At 40.2% G+C, this 13,938-nt stretch overlaps 1 protein-coding gene across 1 annotated transcript; it reads right to left on the bottom strand.

Annotated features, from left to right (window-relative positions):
- Positions 1-11,951: 11,951 nt before the first annotated feature.
- LOC101902002 (cytochrome c oxidase subunit 6A1, mitochondrial-like) lies at positions 11,952-12,508 on the bottom strand. Its single transcript, XM_059887291.1, has one exon. The coding sequence runs from the start codon at positions 12,497-12,499 to the stop codon at positions 12,170-12,172; it is 330 nt and encodes a 109-aa protein (XP_059743274.1). The 5' UTR covers positions 12,500-12,508; the 3' UTR covers positions 11,952-12,169.
- Between the last annotated feature and the right edge of the window lie 1,430 nt (positions 12,509-13,938).

The following is a 13,938-nucleotide window of genomic DNA, read 5'->3' as shown; positions in this document are numbered from 1 at the left end:
GCTCCTATTCCTTGAGAACCTAAGGAAAGTTATGATCAGCTATTTCTTCAGGACAATGTCATCAGCACATTTTCAGGCAAGTTCTCCTAGTCAGGCCAACAGAACCCAGTTTAGGAACTCCTACTATATTCTATTTTCAAAGCCTTCTTATCTAAGTATTCCTTCTTGAGATATTTGTAACCAATGTACACGTAGAGCATCTTTTTAAAGGTGGTCATCAGTGTTTCCCTTCCCTCTAGGTCTGAGCTGAGTAACAAGAGCTCTACAGAGAGGATCCCTAATCAACAGATTCGCTTTTGCAAAAATTCATTGTCCTTGGTGGCAACTGATATTATTTTATAAAATTGTAAGTAACAGATGTGGTAGAGTCTAAATCATATGGTGCCAAACTTCAGGTGGAAACCTGCATTTTCTGAGAATAGAGAACTTCAGAACCTAAGAAAAGAGAGACTAAATTCAGGTTCTTTCTTCATAGTTGCTATGTAAATAATTCGATTCTTTAGGGGAGTTAAGAACTAGATCTTAATCTTGATAAGATCTCTGAAAACCTAATAATCGAATAATATTGCTAGACCAGGAAGAAGCTGCTAGAGAATTTGTTACGTCTGAGTAGCATTCATAGAACCATAGATTACAAAATACATAGCTAACTCTCATCCTCATTTCACCCTCATGCACTGGATTATTCTTTGAAATTTATTGAGACTTGTTTTGTCCTAGGCATAGGGCCTATCTTGATGAGTGTTTCATTTGCATTTGAAAGAATGTGTGTTTTACAGTTATTATATGTGGCACTGGATAAATGTAAATTAGATCAAGTTGGTTCATAATGTTATTCAAACCTTCCAGATCCTTACTGATTTTTTTTCCTTTGGATTTTCTATCAGTTACAAAGACTACAGAGATTACAAAGAGGACTGTCAAGCTCTAATTGTGGATTTTTATATTTCTCCCTTTAATTCTGTCAATTGTTGCTTTCATGTGTTTTGAAGCTCTATTATTTGAGGCAAACTTATTTAGAATTGCTATGTTCTAATGAGTTATGTTCTAATGAGTTCAGCCTTTTATTATTGTAAAATTTCCTTCTTTCTTGTAATCCTTTCTGGTAATCCTTGAAGTCTACTTTGATATGAACCACACTAATTTTCTTATTCCTTTTCCTTTCAACATGTCCAATTTGTCTGTGTCTTTGTATTTAATGTCTCCTTAAAGTAGCGTATAGATGGGCATTGATTTTTTACCTAGTTTGATGACCTCTACCTTTTTAGCGCTTAGTTTAATTTAGTAATTACTGCCACAGGTAGATTCAAGTCTACCATCTTGCTATTTGTTTTCTATTTATTTTTTGTTTCTTTGTTCTTCCTTTCCTCCTTTCTTTTGGATTAGATAAGTATTTTACTATTTCATTATATTCCCCCATTAGCTTTTTATTATGTCATGGTGTAATAATGGCATGATATACTTCTGTACTTTGTCTTTAGTGGTTGCTCCAGGGGTTACAATATGAATTCTTAATTTATCGAGTCTACCTTGAGTTACTATTATATTGCTTCATGCATAATATAAGAAACTTATCATCATGTAGTTCTGTTTACAGCCCCTCTCATCTTTTGTGCTACTCTGTCATATATTTACTTCTACATAGGCTATCATAATATATTATTTAATCCTCACAATAATGCCCTAGGAAACTGTTACTATCCCTGAATTCCAACTGTGGCTCCATACATACCACCCATCTGTGTAAACTTGGACAAGTTATTTAAACTTCCAGTTTCCTCTACAAAGTGTAGATAATGATTTTACTTACCATATACACTGTGAAAATCGAAGTGAATTCATGTCACATACTTTGAACTGTCCAAACATCTAATATATGTTGAACAAGTGTTAGGTCCTACTTTGTAATTATACCGGTATTATATATAAAGTAACAAAGTGACGAGGGAGTGAAATGACTTACTTAAGGTCAGTGAGTGATAGCAGTCAAACCAGTTCTACCTGACTCCAGCCAAAGGCTTTTAACCATTCAATCCAACTTTGCTTCTTTATCTATGGAATAAGACTGAGAATGAGCATAAGAACAAGAATTCGATAATGGCCTTATGTCAAAGGGCTCTTGAGAGGTTTTACTGAGATAGTGCAGAAGAGTAGTAAACATGCCTGGTGGTAGCTATTAATCACCAAAACTGCTCCTGTTTTACTATACCTGAGACCTTCACCACACCTGTCCATGGGATTCTCCAGGCAACAATACTGGAGTGGGTTGCCATGCCCTCCTCCAGGGAATCTTTCCTGCTCAGGGATTGAATCCCCATCTCTTACGTCTAACCTGCATTGGCAGGCGGGTTCTTTACCACTAGCGCCTCTTGGGAAGCCCATAAACTCTAATAAAAATTTTTTTAATTTTTAAATAAAAGAAGCAAAGGCAAAAAAAAAAAAAGCGCTCCGTAGGCTCTAGTATTTATTGTAATTACTGTAATAGCTCCCACAAGTATTCATACCAATGGAGGAAACTCCCCTGACACAGGATTGGTTAAAAACAAAAAAACGACGCAGCTGGGGACTCTTTACCCCCTCTCAGTGTCTATGCTGAGAGCTTTGTAATTTCCTTCTCTTTAATAATTTTAATTTGCTTCCTAATACAAAAGATGGGGAAAAAAAAAAGAAACAACAAGCCACGCAGCCATATAGGGAGGCAGGGAGAAAACAGATTGACTCTCCTGGTTTCCATGGAGGCACTGACTGAAGGGGTGGAGGTTTGTTTAGAGCCAGGACAGAACCTGTGCAAGAGCTGTCTCCAGTCCTCTCACAGCTAAGTTCTGAAAACCTACTGTATATTCTTGGCAGGGAGAGGCGAGCTAACCCATTGTGAAATTCTTATACATCTTTATCTGGAACCTCAAGAGCAGATATGCCCCTCCACTTCAGCCCTTCTAGCCTGCTGCTGCTGCGTTGCTTCAGTCGTGTCCGACTCTGTGCGACCCCATAGACAGCAGCCCACTAGGCTCCTCTGTCCCTGGGATTCTCCAGGCAAGAACACTGGAGTGGGTTTCCATTTCCTTCTCCAATGCATGAAAGTGAAAAGTGAAAGGGAAGTCGCTCAGTCGTGCCCAACTCTTAGCGACCCCATGGACTGCAGCCTACGAGGCTCCTCCATCCATGGGATTTTCCAGGAAAAAGTACTGGAGTGGGGTGCCATTGCCTTCTCCGCCTTCTAGCCTAGAAACTTCTAAACCTAAACCATTCACTGGCCTAGGAAAGGGAAAAAGAATGACTCCCTAGTACTGCCATCATGCCTATTTTCACTTTCTAGTTCACTAAGAAGACAGGCTTGCAATTGATTCAGCTTCATCTCCAGACCCTCTTGGCTAGGAATTTTTTTTTTCCCCTAGCCATTTGTGAGTGGTAATTCCCTATATTTTAGCAGAATCAAATAGCAGGGCAATAATATCTCTCACTGTGGAGAAACAGGGATCCCATTCCCAGAGAAGTGAACTGAGTAGGAACTGATAAGGAAAGTGGGATGAAGTGGGGAGGAAATTGTCTGAACTCAGAATAGTTTGGGAAACTGACAGATTAAAGGGATCCCAAGTTGCAGCTGTGTGCCTATCGCAGCTTAGATTTTCTAGCTTCAGGTGCTTTTCATTATAAAATTTATAGTTTCTTTGTATTTAACTTTTATCAGATAACTGCAATTAGCAAAAAATATACTCATTTTTGACCTTCCCAGGTGGCGCTAGTGGTAAAGAACCTGCCTGCCAATGTAGGAGACAAGGGACCAGTTCAATCCCTGGGTTGGGAAGATCCCCTGGAGGAGGAAATGGCAACTTACTCCAGTATGCCTGCCTGGAGAATCCCATGGGTACAGTTCATAGAGTGGCAAAGAGTCAGACATGATTGGAGTGACTTAGCTTGCATGCATACTCATTAAAAAAAAAAAATCTATAGAATGCCTCTGGTATGGTTAGAAGAGAAAGCTTTGAAATGTCTTCTTAAAGGGTTTCTCAGTATTGTTTTGCTTCAGTTTTTTTTTTTAAACTTTCATATAATCTTCATATAACCACCATGATCATACAACATTATACCTTCATAACATTCTGTCATTTTCAGCATTATCTCTGTTATAATAACTTTGCCAACTCCAAGGGGTAGGGGGTGGATGGGAAACAATTTTTACATGTTTTTGTTTTCCCAAAACACATGGTAAAATACTATAATCCAACATAGGACTTCAGTGGAAGTGGGATGGGTGAGTACTGCATTGTATCATTTAACTCACAATAGCCTGTAAGGCTGGCAGGGTGTTATTTTCGTTTTGCTGGTGAGGAAGTCTACACCTAGGGAGATCAGAGATCATTCAGTGAGTGAGTGTTAAGTGAGAATTGAGATCTCCTTGTTCTCAACTCAGTTTTTCAGATAATGTCTCTAGAAGATATTGGTAAATACCAACTGACTTTTAAATTTGTATTTTCTTCAGTTCAGTTCAGTCACTCAGTCGTGTCCGACTCTTTGAGACTCCATGAATCGCAGCACGCCAGGCCTCCCTGTCCATCACCAACTCCCAGAGTTCACTCAAACTCACGTCCATCGAGTCAGTGATGTCATCCAGCCATCTCATCCTCTGTCATCCCCTTCTCCTCCTGCCCCCAATCCCTCCCAGCATCAGAGTCTTTTCCAGTGAGTCAACTCTTTGCATGAGGTGGCCAAAGTACTGGAGTTTCAGCTTTAGCATCGTTCCTTCCAAAGAAATCCCAGGGCTGATCTCCTTCAGAATAGACTGGTTGGATCTCCTTGCAGTCCAAGGGATTCTCAGGAGTCTTCTCCAATACCAGAGTTCAAAATCATCAATTCTTTGGCGCTCAGCTTTCTTTACAGTCCAACTCTCACATCCATACATGATCACTGGAAAAACCATAGCCTTGACTAGACGGACATTTGTTGGCAAAGTAATGTCTCTGCTTTTCAATATGCTATCTAGGTTGGTCATAACTTTCCTTCCAAGGAGTAAGTGTCTTTCAATTTCACGGCTGCAATCAACATCTGCAGTGATTTTGGAGCCCCCCAAAATAAAGCTAATACACACAAATGTAAACAGTTTTAGCATATAAAACTAGGTTTATTTTTACTAAGAAAAAATGTCTTTAAAAAACATTACACAGCTGCTTTTCTACATCAAAGTTTTGTGGTTGGGGTTTATGAAAAATCTATTTGAAAAGAAAGGAAGAAAAAAGAGTATGAGTTATCAAAATATCATGAGCTTCTAAAAGGAGATCAGTCCTGGGTGTTCATTGGTAGGACTGATTTTGAAGCTGAAACTCCAATACTTTGGCCACCTGATGCGAAGAGTGACTCATTTGAAAAGACCCTGATGCTGGGAAAGATTGAGGGCAGGAGGAGAAGGGGACGACAGAGGATGAGATGGTTGGATGGAATCACCAACTCAATGGACATGGGTTTGGGTGGACTCCAGGAGTTGGTGATGAACAGGGAGGCCTGGCGTGCTGCAGCTCATGGGGTTGCAAAGAGTCAGACATGACTGAGTGACTGAACTGAACTGAACTGAATGCCCAGATTGGATATAGCTGAGATCACTTTGAAGTGTCAATTGGTATACATTGCAATGTATGCACAATTAGACAGCTGCCAATAAGACCAGCAGGGCTTCCCTGGTGGCTCAGTTGGTAAGCCTGAAATGAAGGAGACCCAGGTTCTATGCCTTAGTTGGAAAGAGCCTCTGGAGAAGGAAAGGGCAACACTCCAGTATTCTTGCCTGGGGAATCCCATGGACAGAGGAACCTGTCTGGCTACAGCCCATGGAGTCACAAGAATCAGACTGAGTTACTAAACCACCGCCATCAATAAGACTATCAGGAACTGTGATGCTGTTTCCACCTGATGATGCAGGGACAAGTGGGAGCTGCCATGGGGGCAATCAGTTTCTCATGGCCAAGTGCTGCAAGAGTTTCAGTTTGGAACCAAATCCATCAACTTTGACAAAAGGTTTTATTCTGTTTTTAATGCTGTGGTTGAGATTAACAAAAATTAAGAAGTCTGATTTGTTGTTGTTTTGCTAAGTCCTGTCTGACTCTTTTGCAATTCCATGGACTTGTCACCTGCCAGGCTCTTCTGTCCATGGGATTTCCTAGGTAAGAATACTGGAGTTGGTTGTCATTTCCTTCTCCAAGGGATCATCCCAACCCAGGTACTGAACCTGTGTCTCTGGTGTCTCCTGCATTGGCAGGTGGATTCTTTACCACTGAGCCACTTGGGAAGCCCAAGAAGTCTAATAATACCAACTAAATGAAGAAGATGTGAATCAATGGGAATTCTTCCCATTACTAGTAGGAGTCTAAACTGGGACAACCATTTAGGAAAACGGGTATTTACTAGTAAAGCTTAGGAGTATACACAAGTGATACTTTTGTACATGAAAGCCAGGATATATGTGAAAGATGTTAGCAGCTGTGTTTATAATGGAAAAGCTCTGCAACATCTCATCTCTCTCAGTCTCTCTCTTTCTATATGTGTATATATATATATATATATATATATATATATATATATAGGTAGATAGGTAGATATGTATCTACCTATCTATCTATATGTACACAAAGACAAGGATTGATAAATAATACATATATGCCTACATATAGCCCAGATGGCACAGTGGTAAAAGAATCTGCCTGCCAATACAGGAGACGCAAGAGAAGCAAGTTTGATCCCTGGGTCCAGAAGATCCTCTGGAGAAGGAAATGGCAACCTACTCCAGTGTTCTTGCCCAGAAAATCTCATGGACAGAGGAACCTGGCGGGGTACAGTCTGTGGGATCGCACTAAGATGGACATGACTGAGCACAAGGACAAGCTCTATATATACATTTACGTGTACCGGTAAGAGAAACGATAAATTGAGATATGTTCACATAATGGAATAATACACAAAAGTGAAAATGAATAGACTATAGCTAAATGTAATAACACGGAAGAATCTTGAGTATATAAAGTTCAGTGAAAAAAGTAAAACCCAGAAATTTACCAGGTTCAGAAATAAACAACTAAACAATATATATTTATTCAGGTTTTCTTTTTTTCTTTACAAAAAGGTTATCTAACAAAGCAAGTTAAACTCCAAGACAGAAAATTCTAAGGAGGTGATTTTGCTTTGGATCATGAACACACTCATCAGTCAGTATTATAAATTTACTTTTTTTTTTGCCTGTATCGCTTGTGGGATCTTAGCTGCCCAACCAGTGGTGGAATCCAGGCCCATGGCACTGGGAGCACAGAATGTTAACCACTGGACCACCAGGGAAGTCACAAATTACACTTTTAATTCTGTTAAAACTCCAGCATGATTTAAACATAATCTATACATTTATATCATGAAATAAATATGATAGTAATAAAGATTTACAAAGCACAGAAATAGGTTTTGTCCCCCTCATCTCAGCCTTCAATCAATTCCTAGTGTTATTTCTTATTTGAAGCCTTTTACTCAAATGGGAATAATTTTGCCATCAGTTCAGTTCAGTCGCTCAGTCATGTCTAACTCTTTGCAACCCCAGGGACTGCAGCACGCCAGGCCTCACTGTCCATCACCAACTCCCGGAGCTTACCCAAACTCATGTTCATCAAGTCGGTGATGTCATCCAACCATCTCATCCTCTGTTGTCCCCTTCTCCCCCTGCCGTCAATCTTTCCCAGCATCAGGGTCTTTTCAAATGAGTCAGTTCTTCACATCAAGTCCAAAGTATTGGAGTTTCAGCTTCAACATCAGTCCTTCCAACGAATATTCAGGACTGATTTCCTTTAAGATGGACTGGCTGGATCTCCTTGCAGTCCAAGTGACTCTCAGGAGTCTTCTCCAACACCATAGTTCAAAAGCATCAATTCTTTGGCATTCAGCTTTCTTTATAGTCCAACTCTCACATCCATACATGACTACTGGAAAAACCACAGCCTTGACTAGACGGACCTTTGTTGGCAAAGTAATGTCTCTGCTTTTGAATATGCTGTCTAGGTTGGTCATAACTTTTCTTCCAAGAAGTAAGTTTTTTTAAATTTCATGGCTGCAATCACCATTTGTAGTGATTTTGGAGCCCCACCTACCCCCAAAAAATTTTTTTGCCATCAAATAATACAATACCTCAGGCTGCCCTGGTGGCCACTGCAGTGGAGGAGACTCTGGTTCCATCCCTGGGTTGGGAAGATCCCCTAGAGGAGGAAATGGCAACCCACTCCATAATTCTTGCCTGGAGAATCTCATGGACAGAGGAGCCTGGGAAGGGGCCACAGTCCATGGGATTTCAAAAGAGTTGGACATGACTGAGTGACCGAGCACATATACGAAAAGCAGACCCACCTTCCTTTACACATATTTAGTAAGGCATCTTATTGTGTTTAATGAGAAACCAAAGAGCTTGGCTATTTTTCTTTTGTATTCATGGTGTGAATTCCCATGGTTTCTGTGGAAGTTAAGATCAGTTGTCAGGTTTACAGTGTATATAGATGCCACTGTGCCAGAATGTGGCACATTCTGTGAGAGGATGTGAGAGGATCATTACCAGTTGAGGTCCAAGTGAGAGACTCGTGGATCTTGGAAAGGGGAAAGCATAGCCTCCATTAGCTGAAACAGCAAGAAGAAGAAAAACCAACCTCAAAGTCTCCGAAAAAGAAGGACAAGAAGGAATATCTGAAAGGAGATGAGTCATTCAGACAGGAGGGCTGTTACTGAAGGAACAAGCCTATTCTAGAACTCCAGAAGGAGAGGTAATCTGCTTCTAGGCAAAAGAATCCATATCTAGATGCAGGGTGTGGTAGTGCATGAGTATTAGAAATCTCTATCATCTTTATCTTGAGGTGCAGAGCCAGATAAAGGGTGGGCCAGGCAGGCAGGATCCAAGACCTAAAATATGTAAATCCAAAATAAGACCACAAACAGATGTAAGGGAAATGTTTTTTTGTTTTGTTTGTTTGATTTTCAGCAAGATCCTTTATTTACCTTTTGTTCTCAACCACATCACATGAGTACAGGTAGCCAGGTACCTGTGTGGGCTGTTGACTTTGTAAATGTAGAGCAGTCAGTATGTGTAGAAACCATGCATTTCAGTGATTCTTTAACAAGAAACTTAATGAGCAAAAAGACTTCATGTGTGTTTGAAATGTCTGCCCTTTCCTGCATTCCAATCACTGAAAATTACGTGTTGAAATTTTACTCAATGTAGACATGTTGTCTTTTTTTTCCTTTGACCACGCCACACAGCTTGTGGGATCTAAAGGGATCTTCAACCAGGGATTGAATCTGGGCCATGGCAGTGAAAGCACCAAGTCCTAACCACTGGGAGTGATTGAGAGTCTTCTTGAGAGTCCCTTGGAGCAAGATCAAACCAGTCAACCCTAGAGAAAATCAACCCTGAATATTCATTGGAAGGACTGATGCTGAAGCTGAAGTTCCAATAATTTGGCCACCTGATGCAAAGACTGACTTATTTGAAAAGACCCTGATGCTGGGAAAGACTGAGGGCAGGGGAAAGAGGGGACAACAGAGAATGACATGATTGGATGGCATCACCAACTCAATGGACGTGAGTTCAAGCAAACTCCAGGAGACAGTGAAAGACAGGAAAGCCTGGCATGCTGCAGTCCATGGGGTTGCAAAGAGTAGGACATGACTTAGCGATAACAATGACAACTAACCGCTGGACCACAGGGAAATCCCTAAACATGTTTTCTTTGCACATTTTGTTAGTAACTACCTAGTGTGTTTCAGGTCATCTTTACTTCTGACAGTTGTTCCTCCCAGAAGCTGCTGGTTCGCTCAAGGACAAGGCTATAAGTAGTTGGGGAAAAAATGTTTGATAAACTGTGGGTTAGAGGGGAGAAGTGAGACATCTGAGATACTCCCTCTCATATCTCTGATAGTCTCAGAACTGCCTTCATTTATTCCTTCCGATAGTTGCTGTGGGTTTCCCAGGTTGCTCAGTGGTAAAGAATCCAAGGGTCAGGAAGATCCCTGGGAGGAGGAAATGGCAACCCATTCCAGTGTTCTTGCCTGGTAATACCCATGGATAGAGGAGCCTGGTGGGCTACAGTCCATGGGGTTGCAAAAGAGTCAGACAGGATTTAGTGACCGAACATGCACACCTATATAGATGCTGTGCTAGGTGCTAGGATATATTTGTGGATAAAACAAAAATTCCCATCTTTGTAGCATTTCCATGGGGGAAAGACAGATAATGGGCATGACAATTAAGTACATCACATAGCATAGTAAACAGTAAATGGTTCATGAAAAAAAGAAAGCTGAGTAGGGTAATGAAAAGGAGGAAGGAGAACAGTTCCTCTTTTAAATAGGGTCATCAGCCATGCCGTTTTAAGATGGTAGACTTTGTGCAAAGACTGGAAGGAGGTGAGGAAGTGAACTGCTCAGTTGCCAGTGAGACAAGTCAAGGACTGAAAGAAGCTTAGGATCAATAGTTTCTTAGGAGGGAAAGCCGCAGTTAATTCCTGGGATTATATTGGGGTCACAGAAGTAGTCTTTATTTCACCTTTCCTGCTTTCAGAACCCACTTCTAAATGCTTTAAATGTCACATTACTATCTCATGGATATTGATTTGAGTATTGACAAAATCAGGTTCTCAGGATGCCCACTTGTTTCTCTCTCTTCTTGTGCCATTAATGCTATGAGTGATGTGTGATGTGTGCTCAGTCACGTCGACTCTGAGACCTCATGGAGTGTAGCCTGCTAGGCTCCTCTGTCCATGGAATTTCCCAGGTAAGAATACTGGAGTGGGGATTGGAGTTGCCATTTCCTACTCTGGGGATCTTCCTGGCCCAGGGATCAAACCCACATCTTCAGTGTCTCCTGCATTGGCAGGCAGATTCTTTACTACTGTGTCACCTGGGAAGCCAGTGCCATGGGTAGTGGAGGCATAAATTTTCTAACTTCCCTGGTGGCTCGGATGGTAAAGAATCTGCCCACAATGCAGGAGACCTGGGTTCAATCCCTGGGTTAGGATGATCCCCTGGAGAAGGGAATAGCAACCCACTACAATATTCTTGCCTGGGAAATTCCATGGACAGAAGAAGCTGGCAGGCTACAGTCCATGGTGTTGCAAAGAGTTGGACATGACTGAGCAACTAACACTTGGATTGAGAGCTTGCAAGCCCCTATGCTATAATTAAGTCAAAATTGGAAGTCAAATTGCCTTACTAGAAGTTTTAGCCCAGTTTGTAGCTATCATTTTAATTCCTGAAATTGGATTTAGGGACTCAAAGTTGCTAATGCCCTGTGGCACTTCTAGATAGAAGATAGCACTATGGCCTCAGGGTTTCAAATACAATGCCCACAGGCATTAAAAAATCATTAAACCTGTAAGAAGATAAGGCAATTTGAAGGAGAACAAGTAGTAATAGAAAACAGAGTTACCACATCAGGGCTTCTGATATTGGAGTTGTCAGCCACAGGCTTTAAAATAATTATGTTTGATAATGTTTAAGGAGATAAAACACAAGATTGAAAATCTCAGCAGAAGACTAAAAATTATTTTTGTTGATAGCAGAGGTTAGGGGTATGGCAGATTTGAAGAAAAACCAATGGAAATTCTAGAAATAAAAACATGCAGTAATCTAGATTAAGAACTCAATACATCCATTCATGTCTTTTCTATCTTAGAAAATAGAAAAACAAACCAAATAATTTTGTTCACCTTTTTGAAAAATTTTGGCTTTGCTGATTCTAATTGTGTGCCTTCTATTCTTTGTTCTCTGTATTATCTATCTCCTTTCATTCTGTTTGGATTTATTCTGTGTTCCTTTTCTAATCTCTTATTTGAGATACACGTCTTTAATTTTTGTTTGTTTGTATTTTATTAGCTAACATGAGCATAAAAAGATAAAAGTATTTGCTTTATCCTACAAGTTTTGTTTGTTTTTTTCTATTCAGCAAGTTTTTTTTTTTTTTTCATGACTAAATTATTTATTTAAGCCATCTCCTCCTGCTATAAGCAAAGGGATGGAAGATCAGTATAATGGTCCTCAAGTGTAATGGTCATCAATGGATACAAGGTGGTGAGCATAAGATCCCGTGTACTTTTCCGGTCCATGCGTGCAGAGTAATGGTCCAAACAGTGCTGTGGTCCCCACTGGGTAGTGGTCCAGGTTCTCTTTATTCGTCTTCATAGCCGGTTGGAAGTGGATTCACATGAGGGTTATGGAATAGGGTATGGTTACCATCTCCCCAGGGAAAGGGCTTGGATCTGATGCGGAGATGGGGGTAGGCCACGAACTCTGGTCTCTCCTCCTCTCCGTGGTGCGACTTCAGGAAGACATTCAGCATACTCACTCCCACGCCGGGGAGCGCCACGAAGTAGGTGAGGGCCTTCCATATGCGAGCTGAGCCCTCCTCGCCATGGGTGCCACTGGACATACACCGACTCAGCTGCAGCCCGGAACGACCCAGCAGCCCAGAAACCCGAGATCCAGCTGCCGCCGCCATCTTCGACCTGGGTCCCCATTCAGCAAGTTTTGATGTAGAGGGTTTTCACTATCATTCTGTTCCAAGTATTTATTAACTTTTCATTATTATTTCTTTTTTACCCTGGAGCAATGTATATTTTAAATTTCTAAGTACAGTATCTCAAAGGGCTTTAAATATGTTTTTTGTAATCCTGAGACCATGTTCTCTAATTACTCACTATTAAGTTAAGAATTAGCAACAAAAAGAGAACCCAAAAAACTTCCTCTGTAAAAGGCCAGGTAGTAAATATTTTAGGCTTTGCACAATATATGTAATAGTTTCTGTGACATATTCTTTTGTTTTTGCCACACCACGTGGCTTCCTGGATCTTTGTTCCCAGGGCAGTGATGCAGTGGTGTGTGCTCAGTCATGTCCAACTTCTTTTGACCCTGTGGGCTATAGCCCACCAGGTTCCTCTATGCCTGGAGTTTTCCAGGCAAGATCCCAGACCAGGAATTAACCCAGACCCACCACAGTGAAAATGCTGAGGTCTAACCACTGGAGTGCCAGGGAATTTCTGTGGCATATTCTTTAATGGACTGTTATGTAGGCATTACAATGAGGCGTTTTTAAAATATCAATATGGAACTCTAAGTTACATTATAAAATAGAAAATGCAAGATCTAGTGTATATATGATAATTCAATTTGTATTTTAAAGAATATATTAAATACATGTGCTTACATATGCATGGAATATCCTGGAAGGATATATAGGAAATTGTTAAAAATGAGTGTCTCTGGAGAAAACTGGGGACTGGATACCAAAGATGTGAGACTTACTTTTCACTATATACTTTTTGATATTCTGAATTTCTTTTTTATAATGTGTGTTATCTAGTTTAAAAAGCATTAAACCTTAAAAAAATTATAGGCTGGCATTTTATCATATAATACTGTTTAATATATACTTTCCTCCCTTGTCCAGAAGAAATGTCACAATTAGAAATAAAAGTTACTTTGAAAACAGGTAAGAATATTTTATTAACACCTAATCTCAGTAAAATAAATCTTCTTAAATGTTGATAACAGAAAAACAAAAAACCTTAAGCATGCATTTAAAAACTGGCTGTTTGTGGCCTTTAAAAATTATATTTTAAACAGAATTACCTCTTGTCCAAAGTCTGTTGTTCAGATTCCAGAATAGTTTAGCACTTTTTTTTTCTTAATATATGTATTTTATTGAAGTATAGTTGACTTACAATATTTTAGGTACACAGCAAGGTGATTCAGTTATACATATACACACGTTATTTAAAAATTATTTTCCATTATAGGTTATTACAAGATATTGACCATAGTTCCCTGTGCTATTTTTTAAAATTTTAAAAAATTTTTTGGCCCCACCATGCGGCATGTGGGACCTTAGTTTCCTGGCTAGGGATCTCAGGGATAGAACCCGCCTCACCCGCATTGGAA

This window comes from Bos taurus, chromosome 5, assembly GCF_002263795.3.
Source record: "Bos taurus isolate L1 Dominette 01449 registration number 42190680 breed Hereford chromosome 5, ARS-UCD2.0, whole genome shotgun sequence".
In the NCBI taxonomy this organism is placed as follows: Eukaryota; Metazoa; Chordata; class Mammalia; order Artiodactyla; family Bovidae; genus Bos; species Bos taurus.
Note: the sequence above shows the minus strand (reverse complement) of the source record. Positions and strands in the feature narration are given on the sequence as shown.

What these genes read in the sequence shown, in the direction of transcription:
- LOC101902002 (XM_059887291.1), bottom strand. Translation starts at nt 12,499, where the DNA reads ATGGCGGCGGCAGCTGGATCTCGGGTTTCTGGGCTGCTGGGTCGTTCC.